The following is a 21,397-nucleotide window of genomic DNA, read 5'->3' as shown; positions in this document are numbered from 1 at the left end:
TTTGAACCCCTGATGGGTGCTGTGGGGTAAACAGAGTGGGTTGCTATCGCAGGTGTGGTATTGGTAGCTGCATGAAGCACTCCAGCACCAGTTTGAACATCAATCTGGTCAATATGCATTGGAACAGTGGGGGAAGGGGCCAAAGCAGCACGGATAAGGACCCCCAGTAAAAGATCAAAAGCGAGAAGGTGCTGATGGACACCTTGAACCATGATTGTTAAATTTTCGTAGACATTAAACACCAATTTTCTGGGGGGGGGTGGGGCTGGTGGGCAATGTTCCATCTTAGTCCTCACTTCATACATGTGGTCTCAAGGATGTTGAATTTGGAGCTTGTAACTGCTGCCAGAGGGTGGTGTCATGGGTGTAAAGGTGGATGTCGGTCACAGTCTCTATAGAAGAAATGTTGGTGGTGGTATCAGCAATTGGGGTGCCCAGGTTGAAGTTGTGGTTTTTAGCTCCTTTTCTGTTATTGTTCATGAGGAGATCACTGGGGTAGGAGATGCTGACCCAAATGACTAACAAATGGGGGAGGTTGTGATGTCCACATTGAATTAGTGATTTCCACTGGCCAAAAAGTAAACACAAAGCCAGCAGCCTAAGGGACTGCTCAGAAGAATGGTAAGAAACCCGCAGGCACCTTACAGTCAACGGATAGGAACACAACAGAGGCTGTGACAAGGGGACGTATCAATGGAGGGCAGTGCCTAATAAAACTGTACCGAGTTATGGCAAAACCAGTAGGCAAACTGTGGTCAAAGATTGATACAGGTGCAACCGAGGCAGTCGCAGATCTCATACACTATATGGTGAAGCTACCAGGGAAAGAAATAAGAAAACTGTGCTGAAAATGCGATAGTGGAAATGCAAAAGGCACTCTAGCTAGCAGGGCTCACAATGTAAAGTGGGGAAGTTAGAATGATTTACTAGTAGGTACACACATTTATAGTTTGCAGTGGCAAGATTTTAACAGAATATAAACAGTTGTTTGTGCAGTATACTAGAATTCATACAGATTGAATGGATGCCCAGTTGCAAAACCATAAGCACACATTGAAAGTACAGGGTACAGGTAAGGGGAAGATAGATGAAAACACATACCTCAGTTTAGACAATGTAGATTTTCAAAATGTAAGCAATGTAACACAGTGGGATAGTACTCAAGACTCAGCATGTGCATATTAAATGGATAATCAGGAAGTGGTCACAAAGAACTTCTGAGGATTCATGGTGTAAGTGCAATGTGTAGAGCAGTCACTCCATTCCAATAAAACCAAACAAACATTGGGTGCACTTTGGAGAATAAGAAAATGATATGCTTACAGTGGAAAGGGGCGGAAACAAAGTGGGTGCCTCATTGATGGTTTATCGAAGGGAGGAGGATGACCAATATTACCTGTAAAGAGATGGCACCTGAGGGCGTAAGGCAGGATCTGGAATTAACATAGGGTTAAAACAAGAATAGAGTTGGTGAGAGCGGGTGAGTGCGCAACAGGCATGGAACCTACTGGAAACCAGGGTGTGGGCTCTGTGTAATGGAAAGGGTGTTCAGCTTGAAGATTTTCATGAATATTTGTTGAAGCAGCACAAGATTCCCATTGGTATAACATTTAAAAAAAGGCACAATTTCCAAATTACTCTTCGCGTCCAATCCCATGAGTGAAATTGTTTCTTCTTGCCTTTTAAAAACAAAGGATGCATGTTATTTCTTTTATCATCTCAGTTTCTTTTTTCATCAGTACTATCACCTATAGTTGGCCCATTTAATTCAAAGAGGTAATGCAGCAATAGCACTTTGTAATGGCCCTTGGACATAGTTAAGCACAGTTGAAACAGCCATACATAAAATAAAACATACATTAAGATACAGGAATCTGACCAAAGACCACGGTCATCCACCATAGTGGGCTTCTGGCAGAACTGTGAGACCACGATATGCCATATTGTCACCATACACAGACACTTCCAAGATAATGCTCAGAGCAGACAAGTGGAACTGGCCGGCCTTCTAGACACACCTGCCACACATGTCTGGCCCCACTCCACCCAGAGCAATTGTGCTTAGCTTCTTGGTAGCAATGTCTGAGGACAATTTATGAATCAGGTGGTCAACCTGGCGATCTCTGACTGGTCTCAGGCTTAAAGGAGACTTCAATGGAGAGGACCCTCCATTGTGGGAGAAATGCATTCCCAGGTGAATCCCATCAGGCACACACCCTTTCAACTTTCCAACAACAGCATTGGCTAGGACTGGCCTTTCACCAGTACAACTTTGTCTTTTTCAGGCGTCAATGCGTCTGGATCCAACTGGTTGATTTCTGGTAACCGGAATCTGGACTTTCTCTGTTGCGATAGCAGTGAAACAATGGTATTTGTGAGTTACAGGAGAGTGTTTCCAGAGGACAGTTGTGCAATAGCCATAAAAGAGATACCAATATCATCTTGGGACTTATTTTGCAGCCACTGTTGGCCGAAGTCACGCTCCAAGGCCCACCAGTTATTTTTGTGTCTGATTTGTTAAGAGAAGTCTGAGCTTCGCAAGTCGGTTAAAGGAAAGGATGCATCATATTTCCTGTACATATTATGCTGTGTGCATGCGCAATAGGTTTACAATGAAAATGCCTATACTAGAGTAAATATAAAATCAGTGTTTGTAAATTGCTGCCAATTTCACAGAAGTGGCCCCTGTTCTGTACTTGCATGCACACAGCACAATCTTTTTTTGAAAAGAATTAGAGAGAGAAAAAAGACTTTATGATAGAGTTTTGTGATTGTTACCCTTGCAGATTCTGGTTATGGTGATTCAAGAAATCAAAAGGCATTGCATCAGGAAGGACTCTGGCACTCTCTTTGTCTTCTGGACCCTAGAAGTCATCTGCGGGATATTCCCATTCCAGTCCCTGATCCGCATGGCACTGAAGGTCAGGATGACAATTACATGTATACATGATATAAAAAGGCTCTCGTCATTATTGTATATTTGCAAAGGAGTAATTCATGTAGGTGTCTGCATTTTGTTTACTGATGTTTTCTACTTTTATGGATTAAGTTATCTGAATCTAGTAGGTGTACCCGGACCAGCTCATGCCCTGTCCAGGAGGGGCATGCTCACGGATCGATGGGGCTCTGCTCCCCCAAACATGCTCCAGCTACACCTCTGGCAGAAAGCCAACAGAGGGGAGAAGGATGATGTGGAGGTCCTTCAAAAGAGCGATTGGGAGGCATAGGTAGACCCCTCACCAGATTCATGAAGAATCAAGAGGACTTCAGCCTTCATCAACGCCACCCCGCCATAGCTGAGTGTACTGCCCTCTGGCAAAAGATAGCAAATCACATTGACGCTGTAGCAGCGGGTCGAGATTAAAAAGATTAACAGGAGCTAAACGCAGCTCTTGGGCATAAGACATCACCCTACGGACATCAGCTTGATCTTGAGAACGAGGGGCCACAAGTACATAGAGTGTGCATTAAATTGAACATCAACATGAGATTCGGGCATAATCTTTTTTCCCATCAAGTATAATGACAATGTTGCTGACATGTGTACATAAGTACATTCCAGAGCAAATACATATGTGGGGTTAGTACATGGTTCTGGATAAACAAACTCAAATGTAGGGGACAGTCAGAATGGCAAAGTCTTTCTGATGCTTGGAAAATGTTGCTCAAAAGAATAATGTTTGTAGGGTTGTCTTGAGTTCTGAAATGTCCTTGCTGAATTGGTCAAGGGCTTCGAGCTTTCCTTGACTTGGCCCGTGGTTGAAAGGTCCACGTTGTTCACCTTGGTAGACGAGTCGCTCTTGCAACTGGGCTCAGGCAGACCTGGGTTCACATCCCAACAGACCCCAAAGCTTCTGCCCGACAGTTCCTAACGTGGGCTTTGCAGGCTGTTCTACTGATTCTTTGTTACTTCTCAGCCCTAGGCTCCTGGCCTTATCACCCACAGGACCCATATGTCTCGGATTCTTGATGCCACAGCATATGCACGTTCTTCCCTCAATTCTCATCCTAATTCACTTGGTCTCTATAGAATCCTTTCTGTCCTCCTCGATGCTTCACCATGTGCTCTTTCCTCCTCCCCGCATTCTCGCATACCGTGTAGACGCGGTGCATGTGTCCCTCAGTCTCTTCCTTGGCTAAGTATTATATGAATCACTCCACTATTTAATCATTACTTTGTAAAGCTCACAAAACATTAATTGGAGACGTGCCTTTCGCTAACTCAGGGAAACCTTAACAAGACAAGCACCATCTCCCATCAGAACAATGCACTCACCTGGGGCATATCTGCTCTGGAATTTTGAGGCCCACGCCCAAACTTTGGGCACCTCCTTCAAAAAGACGAACAGGTAATGGCTATACTGGTCTAGTTCTGAAGCACATATGACATTGGACTTGACTCGTGCAGTTCACCATAGATGTACCAAAATGAACTATTACGGAAAATATTGTTTTCTACATCTTTGATTCTCATTTTAGGGTCCTGTAGATGATGTTCCTCGTGTCTGTCTTTTCCTCATTTCCTATGGGCTACAAGTTCTCATCTTGATCGTATCAGCCTTTTCGGATATCGCCATTGAAACAAAGGAAGCAACAAAAAAGGTATATAGCATTACATTGTGCTTAAATTTTATTCCATGTCTGTTCAGGATTGTATGGTGTTTTAAGGATAATGATCCTTACACGCTCAGTCAAACAGTGATCTGTGTGTTGGCACCTTGGAGACTCTGGTCCATTGGCCACATAGAATATGTTAGTCCGTTATGCCGAAGCCGTCTGTTTGTTGGTATAGTATGATATTCATTTGAATGGAGCACAAATTCTCATGAGTGCATCCTGGCACTAAAATAATATGAGCAAGAAAGTCATGATGAACACACAAGTATAAATGAAAAGTAGACTAACACAAGAAATAGCATAACCATAAAAAACTGCTGTAGCTGACGTGTTATTCACTGTATGTAAGGATTGGGTGTCAGGAATGGGATACGACGCTAAGGCTATCTGTCAATACCTCACGTCCTATTGTTCTTCTTGATATAAATAAAGTTTAATAAAGAAAATGTATTGCAACAGTGAGAGGGAGATTAGAATGTAGACTCAAGTGGACTATGCACCACAATGAGAGGGTACAGTGGGAGTCAGGGGACCACTGTACAAGAAAAGGGCCTGGCACACAGCAGAAAATCACAACCCAAACTGTGTTCTCGATTGGAGTATTTGACTGAAGAGTGGGCAGTCAAAGGTACAATGGCTATGCTGCTTCAGGCAACCTGATTGGCTTCCCCGGATTCCATGGACTCAAGGGAGTGGTCTTGACCTTTCAGCTTTGCAGTTGCCTATCTGCAGAGTCCTACAACAGCTTTCTACGGTAACGGGTAAGAATCAGAGTTTGCTGTAGATAGGAACAGTTGGCTCATCATGAAACTTCGGATCCTATTTGCTCTTTTACTAACACTTGTTTCACTGCTTAACCACCACTCTGCATCCTTTAAACTTAAGTGTGGGAGTGGGCATAGCCTACAATGATTCCTTTTGGGAATTCAGGGCGAATATACAGGCTCTTAGCACTTAAGGGGTGAAGATACCCATAACCCGCCAGCAAAATAAGTTTTCTTTTTTAAATATGATTTTATTTTTTAAACTTTTCTATAGTGGCAACCATGAAAACAACTCAGTCTGAGGTTGTTCAAAAAGCAGGCACACTTAATCCAAACAGCACAACAGAATGTTGAGAAAAGCTTGAGGACCAGGGAGTCAACATCATGACCCTTTACCCTGGCATAGCCATCAATTTAAATTGAGCTACGCTACCAATGAACCCGCTGAAAAAGTATTCCAGAAATAGTAAATAGTACTAGATTTCAGTAAAAAGGGAGAGGTTATCAATAAAAGCATGTTGCATTCATTCAGATCATTGCTGGTTTGCATAACATCTATATACAGAGTTCAAGTGCCTACAAAGTAATGGAATTGGTTCTTGAGAGTTGCAGGATCTCAGCCATAGAAAAAAAGTTTCATATCCTTGCCCACCATCCACTGGTGACTACAGGGATTTCCTTTGAACTGAGTGCACAAGTAGAGCTTAGAAAACAGCTCAACATCGCATAATTGTCCCTCTTGCAGTGATCAGTCTAATCTGAATGGGTGCTCAAGAGCTTCAGCAGGCAATGATGGCTTATATGAAACTGTGTATAACAGTAATTGGAAGAATCAGGGACCGTATTTCGTACAGGGCCTGGTCTAGCACAGAGACGGTGACAAGCAGATTTCAGCCTGGCAGTCCCTAGCCAGCAGGGCCTATGAGGGAGCCACATAATGCTCTCCAAAGGCATGCCGAAGGGATGCTGCTCTAGTGTTTGTCAATTGTTTTCAGAGTGTTCTTTAGCCCTATCCAACACAATCAGTCTCATCTTATGTAGCCCACTCCAACCCCAGATGCACTGTCAACACATACTATTCAAGGATTGGCCAACCCACTTTAACAAGAATGTTGAGCTTATTGGCCAGACTCCAAGGTACATTGGACCAAATGGAGAATGATGGATTACTTTGGCCATTTCTAATAAATGCTCTTAGGAATTTCATGGGCAGGGCTTGGTACACATAGGGGAGCCTTGTAAGAAAATGAATATTCATTATTTTGAGCTTACCCAATCATGAAATCTCAGTTTTTACCATGCTTTCTTGATCTCAGAAGGGGTCCAGTAGTAGACTTAGAACTATGTGTTGTTAGAGCGTATTAGAAGATCTGATGTTATGTATCCATCCATAATTATCTCAATTCATCACCCACTTAGACCAATATTATGACTGGTGCCCTTTAATCATGGAATCTGTCTCAGTGATGTTTATAGCTTTAAATTCAGTGTACTTGATTTTGAATCTTGAGACAGCATAACACTATTCCCGCGCAACCATAATAACAGAGAGGGTCAAGCTCAAGTTTCTTAATGAAATTATGAGAAATATGTGCCACCATATGCTGAGATTGTTGTTCTGGAAGCATTTTATGTTTTCAACAGTTCAAAATGAACGACAAATAGGAGAAGATGCAACTTTATGTCATGCCCCTATGGATTGGTTTGTAATGCGAATGACAAATACTTTTTAATTTTATTTGGTTCTGTATATAATTAGAAATGACATATTTTATAACATGAGGGCCAAATTCAGATCAAAATACTTGGAACCCCTCCACTGCTGAGAATGTGTGTGTCACATTCTTGCAAATAGCTCAGCAGTAAAGGGAATAAATGGGACCATTCCACACAGTTGAATACTTCTTCTGCATCCAACTTAAGGCGAGCATTTAACAATATGTATCATATCGATACTTCCTCTAATGCTAGTGTCTGTTTGCCAACGATAAAAAATAGGACTGGTAGGGGTCTATCAGTTTGGGGTACAACGGAGACAGCCTGAAAGCAACGATTTTGTAATAGATTTTGGCATCACACTTGGGAACTGCAATAGGGTCATATTTTTGGGTTTTCCTGGTTTTTGAATTCAACAATGAATTTCACCAAGAATGGAAAGAAGATTTTACAAAATTCTTCATGAAATAGGGCAGGAATCCTGTCTGGGCACAGGTTTTATTTCATGGAAGAGTAGTTTTGTAGGTGGAGAGATCTTGTTAGCTGTTATAGGACTCTGTGGCATTTGCCAGACAGCGCTCCTTGATCATCTGATCAGATGTTTGGGCTGTGAAGATGTTGAAATAATATTTGGCTAGAGTGGCAAGTTTTATATTTTCTTTTTTAAAACATTTTTACAATATTTTTATTTATAGGCAGAGGGTTACAACAAACACACATGACAGACCGTAATATTCAAACAACATGCTGATAGAGTACATTTCACCTAATGGAAAGCAGCACACTTACAGGAGGCACAAACGGGCAGTTGTGAGACACTAGTCATTCAAGGTAACACTTGCAGGGTCACAGGTGAGTTCATTTCGGAAGCATTTTCGGCTAGATTGACAAGGTAACTGTTGAAAGCGGGCCATATGTTCTTAGGGAGAGAGTGCGCCAGAAGCATAATGAGGTATTCTTCTTCACAGGTTTGGGACCAAGTGAGTACGCCAAGCCACTTCTGAAAGGTAGGGAGGGAGGGGCTCTTCCAACTTTGGAGCACACATTTCTTGGCCACCATACAAGTTACTTTTGGGAATTTAGCCATCCGTCTAGTGTCATTGGTGCTCCACACACTGAACAAGATTCCCAATGGGCTAGGATCTATCGCCGCTCCAGTGATGTCAGTGAGGGCCTTCAAGATCCCATCCCAGAAATCTCCCAATTTGTTACATGTCCAGAACATGTGTAGGTGGTCTGCATTCTTAGCTTTACAGAGGGCACAGACATGTGTGCTATTACGGGTGAATTTAGCGATTTTACGGGGAGTGTAATACAACCTGTTCAGTAATTTGAACTGCATGACTCGATAGCGAAAATTAAGGGATACCCTGTTTGTCTGAAAGCACATCTTCCATAATTGGTCAGAGATCTCGAGGCCCAGTTTGTCTACCCATTCGGTACGTGCCTTGGAAATCTGGGCTGGGGTTCCTGCCAATAGCATTTTATATAGAGAGGAAACAACGCCACGGGCTCCACTCGAGTTAGCTATGTAGGTGACCTCCGGAGCACCAGGAGGCTCATCAGGAAATGTGGACCACCTAGCACGGAAGGCGGCACAAAGTCTATAATACTGCAACATCTCAAGTGCATATCTTCTGAAGTCTGTACCAGCGACTGGTGGCAATTGCTATGTGGAGTTACTTGAATGTGTGTTTATGAGTGCGTAGGCTAAGTGTCTGTTGTATTTACTAGAGTTTGTAATATAAAACGGCTTTGTTTTCAGCAGCGTATGAAATGTTTCATCAGCCCAAAGTGACTCACGCTCACCTCTGGCAGTCCTATGTAAACTATCTATTGTGTATGCCCCACATGCCTTAAGTTTGATTGTAGTGTTAACCACAGAGGTCTAGGGTGGACGTCAGTGGTAACGGCCTGCAAGCCAGAGCCTATGTATGCCCGAGCAGAGCGCGGGATAATGGCCGTTACCATTGAGGTCTACCCCAGTCCCAGAGTGTCACCTCTGTTAGAGCTCCGGGCCAAAATCCAGGAATGTTAATTTTGTTTTTTACAAGTTTTATGGAAAACCGACTTGTTGATCACCCATACAAAAAACTACTAACAAAGATGGCCACTGGGGAAACCTACATTGGCAGTAGCTGAAATAAAGCTATATGATGATTAAATTTGTCTTTGTCCATTCTTTTTTCTGGCGGCAAGGGAGTGGGTAGAGTGAGATGCAGGAGCCGGAGAGAGAGCGGCACAGGTAAACAAGGAAAGGGAGCATATTGTAGAGTGGCTGGGGGACTGTGGGGTAAGGGGGGGAAAGGCGCTCAGGACTGGCACCTGTTAAAAAAAAATATGGTCACTGGGGTAGGCAGCCAGAATATCCCAAAAACGCTTGCAATCAGACAAAGGACTGAATAGAATACCTCTGTCAGGGGAAATGGTTTCAAAATGCATGCTAATCCACTCTGTTTGCACCCATATTCCATGCCTCCTACCCCATTCCTGAAATTTCCAGAAAATCATCACACACCAAAGGAAGCATATTTCCCTAACTCAGATGAGCACCCCAGGAGTAACCCAGTTCTGTTCAGATTTGACCACAAACCACGAATCAAACTTTGGCTACACGTTTTTATTCTCTTTTTGTTTCTCGCCTGGATCAATCAGTTTGGCAGGCAGATGTCAGGTTTGAGCGTGTATTAGTCATGTCCGATGGGATGGCAAGACTAGATGCCTCAACCTCTACAGATGTAGCTTTGGGTGGGTTCCTAATGGGAAGCTTGAGCAGACATCACCATTTATGATTCCCTTCTCTTTAAGCCAGGGTCTTTAAGCAGGTCTCATGATGGAATTGTGTGCTGGCTCAAGTCCTCCAACAGCTTAAAATTGATACCCTGGGAGGATATGCCACCAGTCTCTCTGCCTGTGATTTTTGAGAGCACATTAAACCTTTGAGGGTGTTGGGAGTCAGAGTACACACTAAGCATTCTGTCCAATGACAGGCCAGCAGTGTCTGAGTTCTCATGTAGTTCCTTCAGTAAACACTCTTCTAGATCTCAGTAGGTTGAAGGGGAGGCAATCAGCCCACCGCCTCATCTCTTTTGAGCAGATCCTCAGGATCCGGAGCAGCTGGAAATACCTAATGAAGTGCTAGTAGTAATTTGGAAGAGCCAGTAACACTACCAATCAGAACATATGTGGCACATGTGCTGGAGCGATCTAATGCAAACTACAGAGCTAAATGGGACAGACACATAGACCCAATATGCTGAAAGAAAGCTTTTAATTTTATATTTATTAACAAGGTAGTTCAGCCTTGTGCAGAAGGGGACACCACTATCCCCTCAGTCTTAATTATTGCTGCCTAATGTATGTATGTATGTATGTAAGGATATAATAAATGTCTTAATTACTTTTAAACACATAGGTATTCTGCAATTTGAACTTACAAAATACAGCATTGCTGTCAAATTCTAAAGCCTGCAATATCAAAATGCCCTGAATGATTAGCTTTCTAGCTGTCTCCTGCAGCGCGAGATTGCAGATGTATTGAGCATGTTGAACGGGTCTTAATTTTTCTGACCCTATTGGTGGATGAGCAAGTAATTGTGTATGGCATCAGTGTTAGTAGGCCTTGTTTTCCGATCACTGGTTGACCCAACCTCGAAATACCTTTTCGCTCTACCAACTGCCATCCTGTAGGATGTCAGTGCCCATGTAATGCTCCAAAGACACATTGTGGCCTACCTTTGACGCTCTCGGCATGGATATGCACAACACATGAGATTGAGAAAAAGGTTACTTCCCATGTAGGGCCAGAGGTCGTTTAGTTGGCTCAGAATGCTTTTTTCAATTTTTCTGGCCATGGAATTGACAAACAAGGCCAACTCGGACTGGAGGCCGTAAGCTCTCAGCTCAGTAGTTCCTGGTGTGACTTTAGTTAGGGGCCTTGAACTCCAGTGAGGGGTGCCTGGCTATAGGTGGCAGTACAGTGTACCCTGAGAAACTGGATGAGAGTAGTTGTTTCCTAGTAACTGCAAGACTGATAGATCGCTGAGCTAACGACTTTGAGGAGTGTTGACAGTACAGAAAACCTGGGGTTTTGGTGAGGAAGTGAAAGGGAAAGGAGTAACTAAGATTTAGGCATATTTTAGGTGAGTAACAGAGTCCCTGATGAAAAGGAGGCCCAGTTATGATATACTCAGATTCTGCCCTTTCTAGTGGGGAGTGAAGAATACAATCACATAATGACAGGAAAACTGGAAAATATTGGAAAAAGTAGTTGGAAGTAAGGGAACAGTTAAGAGCCCCTTGTCGTGAGTGCAAAGGGACCAGGCTCAATTATGTGGGCGGATATCGAGGACAGGACAGGGTTACACCTCCGGCAGCCTGTTTGATATTCCTATTTACAATAGGAATCGGGAGAGTTCTCCATGGTTGGCTAAACATGTCCAGGCAGGAGGCATGTGGAGGAAATAGCATAGGCCAGTTCACCCTAGTTGAGGAATCGCACTGTTCTCCAGAAGTGGACCGTAAAGGCGGAGAGGGAAAGCTTTGTCATCCAGTGAGCAAAATGTTTCTTAGGGTAATACTAATTTTGTATTAACGTAATAGTGTTATCTTGTTGAAAGGCCACCTCTGTCTGGGTGTCTCGCACTCCGTAGGTAGCTTAATAGTCATTATTTGCATCCACCCTTAATTTGTGCATGTATTGCCGGCATTTATATTGAAGATCCAGACATCTTTACGGTTAGTCAAGTAAATTAAGAACACCAATCATATCCTTCGTCATCATATTTCTGTGGTGTGGATGAATGGCCTGCTGTTTGTAACCACCCATGTGGTTCGGTCCGATTGCCTGTAATTCAGTAGGTGGACGCTCTTTCTTAACCCAATAGAACTTAGTAAAGTCCACATTAATCATGTGGCTGGCCCGCTGGACGAGAGGGTGGCTATTGGACTCCACACCAACCCGAATCTCCTGTAGCATCAAGTAGCGCCACTGCTCGGTGCTGTACCTGCCCAGAGTACACCCACAACCAAGTAAAGACGGATTGCATCCACTATACCGCTTCTGCATGCATATAACATCTGAGAGGAAAACATTATTCATTTTGATGTATTGAATGCTTGGAGTTGAGTGAGTCTGAGCCCAGGCCAAGGAGAAGAAAGGATGAGAGAGAGGATATCACATTTAGTCACTGGCAGAGGAGAGAGCAGGAGGCAGAGAGGAAAGGAGAGAAGTGGGAGGGCGGAATGGGATAAAGGGATAATAGTAGAGTAGGAGGACACAATCCCAACTTACATACTGAGAGAGAATGGAAATGGGAGGTTGCTTGCTCTATTTCAATGCACCTTCATCAAGCACGTTATCAAGAGTATGGTGTAAAAGAACAAAGAAAAGCAATCAGTAGATATAGGGTGGACTGTGAGAGACCACCCCCACTACCAGCCACCACCAAAGCACTGACAGGACTGACGTACCTTTTCATGGGTTTTGTATAACTTATTTGATGGCGTATTTGTTTGGGATTCAGCCATGGAACCGTGATTGTAGGTCCCTATTAGGGGGTTGCCGACTCTGTCAGCTCCTGTGTGTGAAGTGAGGTCAGTTACTTTAAAACTCATCAAACCTTGGCACCGTTTCATCACCCTGGGTGCTAATATGAGCTCATTTCTTTGGAGAGGGTATGGATCAGCAAAAATAGCCAGAAATGTGAAAAGACAGAGAGGAGGGGTCCATGCCTGGATTCCACTGGGGAATCTGAGCCATACAGCAAAGTCTGCTAGAGTAGAATGGGGGCAAGGCAGAGTTGAGACCTCTGGCTAGTGTCTGCGGTCAGTGGCTGGCTCCCTACCTGATCGCTGGTAGTTCATCTCCAGTGGATTCATCTGGCTGAGAGAGAGGGGGAGATTGCCAAGAGCAACAAGAGTGAGGCAGTGTATCTGCTTTATTTTAGCCCCCTTCTCTGATATGCTTGCTGGTTATTTGGGAACATTGAGGCATTGGGTCCTAATATGCAAAGGGGCAAGCGAGGTCACAGTTGGTGAGCAATCCAAGTCTGTGTCACATCACGCATTTGTAAACGAGGAATGCCATATTCTCCTCTGTGTTTTGCACCTTTTCTTTGCAATTGCATGGTGCATGGTTTTCTCAGGCCTAGTGAATATTCACATTGGTCTGAGCCAAGATCATAAACGTGTTAATCAAGTAGCAGCACAATGTTTAATTCGCATTGGATTAGGTCCCCCGAAAGTGTGTATTTATTTTCACCAGCTTCCAGGTTGTCATAGACTTTGCACATTATCCTGGGGTCAATTTGCAAAGAGCCTGATGGGCTGAGTTTCCAAGGTTGTTTTCCTAAAGGTGCCCAACAAACAGCAGGGGCCTCAGGTTTATAGTAGGAAAGTGGCGGTGGGGCCAGGGATGTCAATTCAACAAACTGCCCGGGGTAGAGGAAGTGACATCACACACCTGATACCATCACAGGAAGTGATGCCATATGACCTTTGACCCTTATGAACTAACATCACATGACATTTAGCCCCAATGCCATCACCTGTAGTGATTTCCGGTTGTAAAATAAAAATCCAGTAGCTTACATTTCATACCATACCAGTCCTAAAGTAGACATAAGACTTCTATAAATACTAACCACATGTTATGATGGAGGTAGACCCAGCAGAACCAACATAGGGCAGGTGCATTGCTATGCCACTACAACCTTATATGGCGATGTACTGCCAGTTTATACCAATTATGGCTGCAGACGTCAGGTCTAGTAATCATATGCCAAGTAAAACCCCACATTTGCACCTGCTGCCATAATACAGTATGGCTAATGTAGCCTCTGTTTGAGGATACTGCCATTTTATATGTGTTATACTCATACAGCCTGGGTACGGTCAATAATACAGTATGGCTAATGTAGCCCCTGTTTGAGGATACTGCCATCTTATATGTGTTATACTCATACAGCCTGGGTACGGTCAATAATACAGTATGGCTAATGTAGCCTCTGTCTGAGGATACAGCCATCCTATATGTGTTATACTCATACAGCCTGGGTACGGTCAATAATACAGTATGGCTAATGTAGCCTCTGTCTGAGGATACTGCCATCTTATATGTGTTATACTCATACAGCCTGGGTACGGTCAATAATGCAGTATGGCTAATGTAGCCTCTGTCTGAGGATACAGCCATCTTATATGTGTTATACTCATACAGCCTGGGTACGGTCAATAATACAGTATGGCTAATGTAGCCTCTGTCTGAGGATACTGCCATCTTATATGTGTTATACTCATACAGCCTGGGTACGGTCAAAATATGTAAGCTACAGCTTTATATATCCAGATCCTTCTTTCCTATGCCAAGTGCATCCTCACATGTCCAGGCAATTTCACTTAATGCCTCATACACCTGGTATGGGATAAAATCAGAAGAATAGCCAACTGGCACGAAACGCTGCACAGTGTATTAAGTAACAAATAATCCCTAATGTCTTTTTACTACAGAACGTCAAATTTGTAGCGGCAATATCGCTCAAATTTTAATCGAAATGTTCATAACAAACAAACTGAAAGGGAGCCCATGACTCCTCAGCGCGTTTCATTCCATACATGGCTTATCATCAGGAGGACCACGAGACTGATTCCATGGCAATGTGCTCATATATGCCGCTGACCATATATGCCATTGACCATGCGTGTCTGAGCTATATGGTCAGACGCATATATGGTTGAGCAGACCTTGCTAGGATTCAAAATGGTGGCTGCAGAACACAGATAGATCCCTGCAGTGAGCATTTAACCCGCGGATCTATTTTACCAGCTATGTCTCCTTAAGTGTGCATACCACAGCATTGGTAATGCATTGACTTTGGGGGTTACATTTCTTATTAACCTAACACTTATTATTACAGTGCTTCTAAGTAGGAGAAATGTGTCTGTGGCCACTAGTAAACCTGATAATAGCAGTGTTATATTTTGCTTCAAAAGGAATGGAGGGGACACAAGAGGGTTGTGGGTAAATAACCTAATAAATGTTTCTTTCTAAATGCCCAATTGATTGGACAGCATAGTGTGTCGCGATTGGATAGCTCAGCTAGTTAAATGCTCAACTCTGACAAGTGCCAGCCTGCACTTTCCGAGTTCATATTTCAGCAGAGCCCAATAGCCCTTCATCCGTCTTAAGCACCATCACATTTCATAATAGTAACACCTATTTTTGCAGTGCTCAGAAACAGGAGGAATCAGGTGTCAGACATGAAGTGCTATTCATAAAGATATGATATTTCACCTGGACAAGGGAACATCTGGGCCACAGTAACATCAAAACCTGGAGTATTATTGCACAAAATGATAGGACCCAGAAACCTAAAGCAATCAAGCTGACTCCATATAAGAAACTCTGCATTTGGGGCATCCACTCTTCCTGGCCTATTTAGACAAACACTAATCTACAGCTAGACCTTTGCAAATAAAGCAAATGAGAAAGTCAAACGTCACAGGGTGGATTCTGAAAATAAAGAGGGCTCTACGAATCCTCTTTATTTATTTTTCACTCTACCTCTACATTCCTAAGCCAGGGGTCGCAGAGGCAGTGCTAGAGGTTGCAGGGAAGTCACCAGGGTCGCAGGCGCTACCCCTGCCGACCCCCATATGACATCCATAGATTGGGTACACTGGCTAGCCAGTCCGTCTTGGACGCAGCAGTGTTTTTGCACTGGTTAGAAAGAATGGAAGAGCGCCACCTACTGTGAAGGAATATTTATACAGCAAGGAGCAGCATATATTTCCTATTCCCAAATCGACCCAATGGTTTTCTATAATAGAGCATTTCTTTTCTGCTTAGGAGGCAATATTAAGGGGTTTTGGGGCTGGAGGCAAAGACACATTTGAGCCCCCTCCAAATTAAATATATGAAGGGATCTAAGAAGCTCCAGTCGCGCCAGCCCTTCATCATGATCACAACCCATATCTTGCTAAAACGCCCTAGCAACGAATTAACAAAAGCATTGGAACTCTTTTTGAAGTGCCTTTGCGCCTTCATCCCTGCTAGAATTAGAATAATAACCAGGTGGCATTTGAAGGGCAACATTAGTAGTCCTCAATGAGGGTACTTTTGTTCAAGCACGGGCATAGGACACATTTTAACGATAGCCACCACGAGGAAAATATACTATTTGCAGCATAGATAAGTACACATACCCCACAACTCAGATTAGTAGCCTCACGCAACGTACAGGTGATCAGGAAGCATGGATACTGCAGAGAAACTGGAAAGCAACAATGAATGCATGCAAAAAAGGGCTCAGATAGTGGGTATGGATTAGATAGTACCAGGAAAGTGCATACATCTGATCATTGACTAACCATACAAGAGGGCCTTAGTTTTCAAGTGGTGTTGCCATGAGTGAGCCAATAAGCAAAGGGCCTTGCTTGTAGTGGGCAGTATATCAATGGTTACTATTATAATACATAAAGCAACACGATAGCCATTTGAACCACGAATAAGAAGACCTCTTCGAAGCACTACGACCTTAAATGAGCTGTCCAGGATCACATCTTTGTTAAGTGCTGAAAATGGAATTTGGGACCAGTCTGCAATTTCGGTCCCTGGCATCATTTTTTCCCAGGTCTGGTCATATAGCAAGGTCCAATTAATTGCGAATGTTTCACATTCATGAATTAAAATAAAAATATTTTTAAGACTTGATTTGGAAAGAACACCAATCACATGATAACACAACTTGACACTATTTGAATAATAAATCCCTATGGGAAAATGTCTTGCAAAAGGAAATAATTGTGGCTTTATTTTCTCCATCATAAATGGAAGTTGTAGAGATTTACGTGTTAGCCTCGCTGCGGTCACGCGCACTCTCGGGTCATTGTTTAGAATGAGAGCCGCGTGACCACAGGAGGCGGTTGCGAGTGAGTTTGAATACGGCCAGGCTTGGAGGGAGGAGGGCTCTGGGGAGCTCCTTAAATAAAGAACTCACCACTTGCCCGTGTGCCGCCTTATTTCCTTCAATTGGCGACGAGGAAGAGGCACACGGAGCTCGCCACGGAGCCGACGTTCCTCTTGGAGTAGTTGAGGGACGTCCACGGCGCGGCGGTCGTGACCGGCAGCAGAGCAGGTCGCACTGCGAGCGGAGAGGTGTGGGGCCGCAGGGGAACTGTCTCCGCGGCGCCCAGGGTGTGTGGCACTGCAGGAGGAGGCTCTCCCCACCTCTGCTCCGAGCGGCCGCAGGGGGACTGTCTCTGCGGCGCCCAGGGAGTGTGGCGCTGCAGGAGGACGCTCTCCCCACCTCACCTCTGCTCCGAGCGGCTGCGCATTGAGAGAGGCCTGCACAGCTGTTCCTGGTTGGTGCCGCCCACCCCGGCTCCCATTGGGCAGGAAGGTGAGGAGCAGGGGGAGTGGGGGCAAGGCACAACCAGAGGGGGAGGTTCATTTGAATGAAAGGAATGCCAACCAGAGGCCATAACACCCAGAAGATAATATTATAGAAAAGTACTAAGACTGAGGAGCTGGGCACCATAAGAGACATTACTACAGTGCAGTTAGGGTGTGAAAGACTTGCAAGGGCAAAGGGGAGAATGCAAGGGCAAAGAGGAGAACGCAATAAAGGACATAAAATAGTGCATTTGTGAAATTGGTGCAATTTGGTGTGACTAGAACACCAGGATACTACATAAAGATGGCTGCAGCGAGTATGTCACCACCGCCACCGTTTCTGCCAGAACCTGGTGCTCCACCAATAAGGTGGGACAGGTGGAAAAAGCTATTTGACACTTACCTGATTGCCATAGGAGGTGATAAGTTTGCATCGGCGAGAAAAGAAGCAATTTTACTCCACAATTTGGGAACTGAGGGCAGAAGTGTTTATGATGGATTGCCTGATCTTCCACAGCAAGGCCAAGGAGAGGTGGATCAATATTCCATGGCAGAAATAAAGTTGGAAATCCATTTTGAAGCTAAGAAGAACATAACGTTTGAAAGGCACAAGTTCTTCCAGAGGGTACAAGATCCACAAGAACCAGTGGAGAACTTTATTGCAGCGTTAAGGTCCCTTAGTCATACGTGTGAGTTTGGGTTACTCACAGACTCTCTTATAAGGGACCAATTGGTCCGCTGCATGAATAATGTGAACATACAAGAGAGGCTACTGTCAAAAGATGCGTCGCTGGAGTTAGCCATTGACACGGCAAGAAGCATGGAACAGACCCATAAATACATAACTACTATGAAAGGAGACAAGTCGGAAGGAGAAGTGGCCGTAGTGAGGGGATTCCGAAAGGGGGTTCCGAACAAAGAAATAAGATGTTACAAGTGTGGGAGTAACCGCCACATTTCAACGAGCATGTTCTGTCCGGGCAGGAATATTTCGTGCTTGAAATGCAAGAAAAAGGGTCATTTTGCAAGAGTCTGCCGTGAATCGGGAATGGTGCAGATCATTGAAGCAGGAGGGAGAGTACCTGAACAAGAAGAGGATCATGCAATGGGAATGAGCAGCCAGGCAAAGCATGTACTAGAGGTATCGGAAGTATCAAGCAAAGGTGGTGCACCAACGGATGTGTTCATGATCAACGGGAGAGTAGTGACAATGAAGGTGGACAGTTGTTCACCGTGGACTTTGATGTCGAAAGCAACATTTTTAGGTTGCATGCAGGGAGACGTAAGACAGTTGAAGGAACACAATATTGAACCCTATGCATATGGGAACGTGAGAATTGAAATTGTAGGGATGTTCCAGGCTTCCATTAAGTATAAAGGGAGAAGCTGTGAATCTGAGATATATGTTACTCAAGAAGGTTCGTCACTCCTGGGATGGGGTGAACAGTGGAAGTTGGGAATCAGAATCCAAGCGAATGCGGAAAGGCCTATTGATGTGGCTGAGCTGAAGGATAAGTGGGAGAAGGAATACCCCAAAGTGTTTCAAGATGAATTGGGAATGTTAAAGGGATTTAAACATCAAATTCAGCTGAAGGCAGGCGCTAGTCCAAAAGTGCACAAGGTGAGGCCAGTGCCTCATGAATTAAGTAGAAAACTAAAGATAGAAGTGGAGTCGCTACTTCAAAGAGGAATAATTGAGAAGAGTGAAAGCTCTGAATGGCTGTCGCCGGTGGTGGTGGCAGCGAAGGCAAATGGAGACATTAGACTGTGTGTAGACCTGCGTGACCTGAACAGGAATATCTTAATAGATAGACATCCCCTGCCAATAATTGGTGACAAATTATCTGTGTTGAACAATGCCAAAGTATTTTCAGTCATTGATCTTTCTCAGGCATACCATCAGGTTCCACTGAAGGAGGATTGTCAACATTTGACGGCATTCATTACAGTATTTGGAACATTTAGGTATTGCAGGATGCCATTTGGACTAGCCTCGGCGGCAGCTGTATTCCAAGGAGTGATGGAGACAGTGTTGAGCGGAGTAAAGAACATTATTGTGTTCCAGGATGATGTTATGATATATGCTAGTTCCACTGAAGAGCATGATGAAGTGTTGAGACAGGTGTTGAACAGATTGGGGTGAGGCAGGGTTGACAGTGAAAAGGAGCAAGTGTAAGATTGCGGTGCGCAGGGTAGAGTATCTTGGACATGAGATAGATGAACAAGGGGTGAGGCCTAAGAGGAATTTGGTGGAGGCAGTGAAAGGTGCACCTGTGCCTGAGAATAAGGAACAAGTGAAATCATTTTTAGGATTGGCTGAATATTACCATAAGTTTGTGAAGGATTTTGCCAAGGTGTCCATTCCTCTTAGAATGTTGCTCAAAAAGGGTGCGAAATTTGAATGGTCAACAGAATGCGATGTGGCTTTTGAGTGTATCAAGCAAGCGGTGAGTGGAGCGCCATCCATAGGTAGATTCGATCCTAAGGATAAGATTGTTTTGGTGGTTGATGCGAGTATGCTTGGGCTGGGAGCAACATTGATGCAGTATGACAGGGACAATACAGAGAGAGTTATTGCGTTTGCGTCTAGGACGCTGAAAGGTGCGGAGTGCAAATATTCCGTTATTGAAAGGGAAACCTTGGCCATGTTCTGGGCTGTGAGCCATTTTAAGTATTTCTTGTGGGGAAGAAGATTTGTGGTCAGGTCGGACCACAAGCCCATGGTTCAGCTCTTTGAGAGTGGAAGGTGGGCTTTGGGCTCCCCAAGGATTAGCAGGTGGGGTTTGGGACTCCAAAAATTTAACTTTGATGTAAGCTATTTGCCAGGAAAAGAAATGTGGTGGCAGACTGCCTGTCAAGGCTGCCAGTAAACAGTAATATTGTGGAAGAAAGGGAGGAAGAGGAGGAGTCAGTAGTGTCAGAAGTACAGAATGCGGTTAGGAAGGAAGAGTGGACACAGGAAGAAGAAGTAGATGAGGATCTTAAGCTAATAAAGTGTTGGACAGTGAGAGGGTGGCCAGCTAAAAGAGACCTTGACAGTAAATTCAATACTTGGTGGGAGATAAGGGATGAGTTGAATTTGTGTGAAGGCAGGCTAAGGAGGGGTAGGTGCATTGTTCCCCCACAGTCACTTAGGTCTGTGTTGGTGAAGCTGGCACATCAGGGACATCCCGGAGAAGCTGCCATGAAAAGGAAATTGAGGCACAACTATTGGTGGCCGGGAATCGATAGAAGTGCTGAAGGGTATGTCAAAGATTGCATGACTTGCCAAACTAGTGACAAATGCAGAGTGGTGAGAGAAGCTCCGTTAATACCTAATGTGATACCAGACCAGCCTTGGAGCAAGTTGGCAGTGGACATCATGGGTCCTGTAGCAGGTCTGGGAGAAGGTCTGAAATTTCTATTTGTGGTGGTAGACTTTCATTCCAAATGGTTTGAATGGGAAGCGGTGAAAGAAGTCACGGCTAAGGAATTAATTGGTTTCTTGGAGAGAGTTTTTCTTAAGGAAGGTGTACCGGTTGAAATTGTGTCTGATAATGGGGTGCAGTTTGTATCTGTGGCAATGAGAAAATTTCTTGCAGGCTATAGCATAAAACACACGAGAACAGCGTTGTATAATCCCAAGGCGAATGGTCTTGTTGAAAGAGTCAACAGGTACATAAAAGGGGGCCTGCAGATGGCCATGAAATCGGGACAGCCATGGAGGGAGATGTTAAGGATGTTAACATGGAATTATGTCACTACGCCACACTTTGTGACTGGTGTATCTCCATTTGTGTCTATGAAAGGTAGGGAACCTGGAACAAGGCTTTGTCCAGGATGGCTAGGTATGGCCAAAGTGGTTAATGTGGATCGGGATCACATAATGAAACTCATTACTTTGAGTCAAGAAAGGAATAAGGAACTG

General features: G+C 44.2%; 1 protein-coding gene across 1 annotated transcript in view; it reads left to right on the top strand.

Annotated features, from left to right (window-relative positions):
- Nucleotides 1–21,397, top strand: part of ABCC2 (ATP binding cassette subfamily C member 2) — a 467,216-nt gene that overhangs the window by 76,387 nt on the left and 369,432 nt on the right. The window contains exons 4-5 of the mRNA XM_069611520.1: nucleotides 2,787–2,921; nucleotides 4,480–4,602. Coding sequence (XP_069467621.1) covers nucleotides 2,787–2,921; nucleotides 4,480–4,602 — 258 coding nt within the window. The remainder of the gene's footprint in view (nucleotides 1–2,786; nucleotides 2,922–4,479; nucleotides 4,603–21,397) is intronic.

This window comes from Ambystoma mexicanum, chromosome 8 (assembly GCF_040938575.1).
Source record: "Ambystoma mexicanum isolate Mex_15411 chromosome 8, UKY_AmexF1_1, whole genome shotgun sequence".
Taxonomy (NCBI): domain Eukaryota; kingdom Metazoa; phylum Chordata; class Amphibia; order Caudata; family Ambystomatidae; genus Ambystoma; species Ambystoma mexicanum.
Note: the sequence above shows the minus strand (reverse complement) of the source record. Positions and strands in the feature narration are given on the sequence as shown.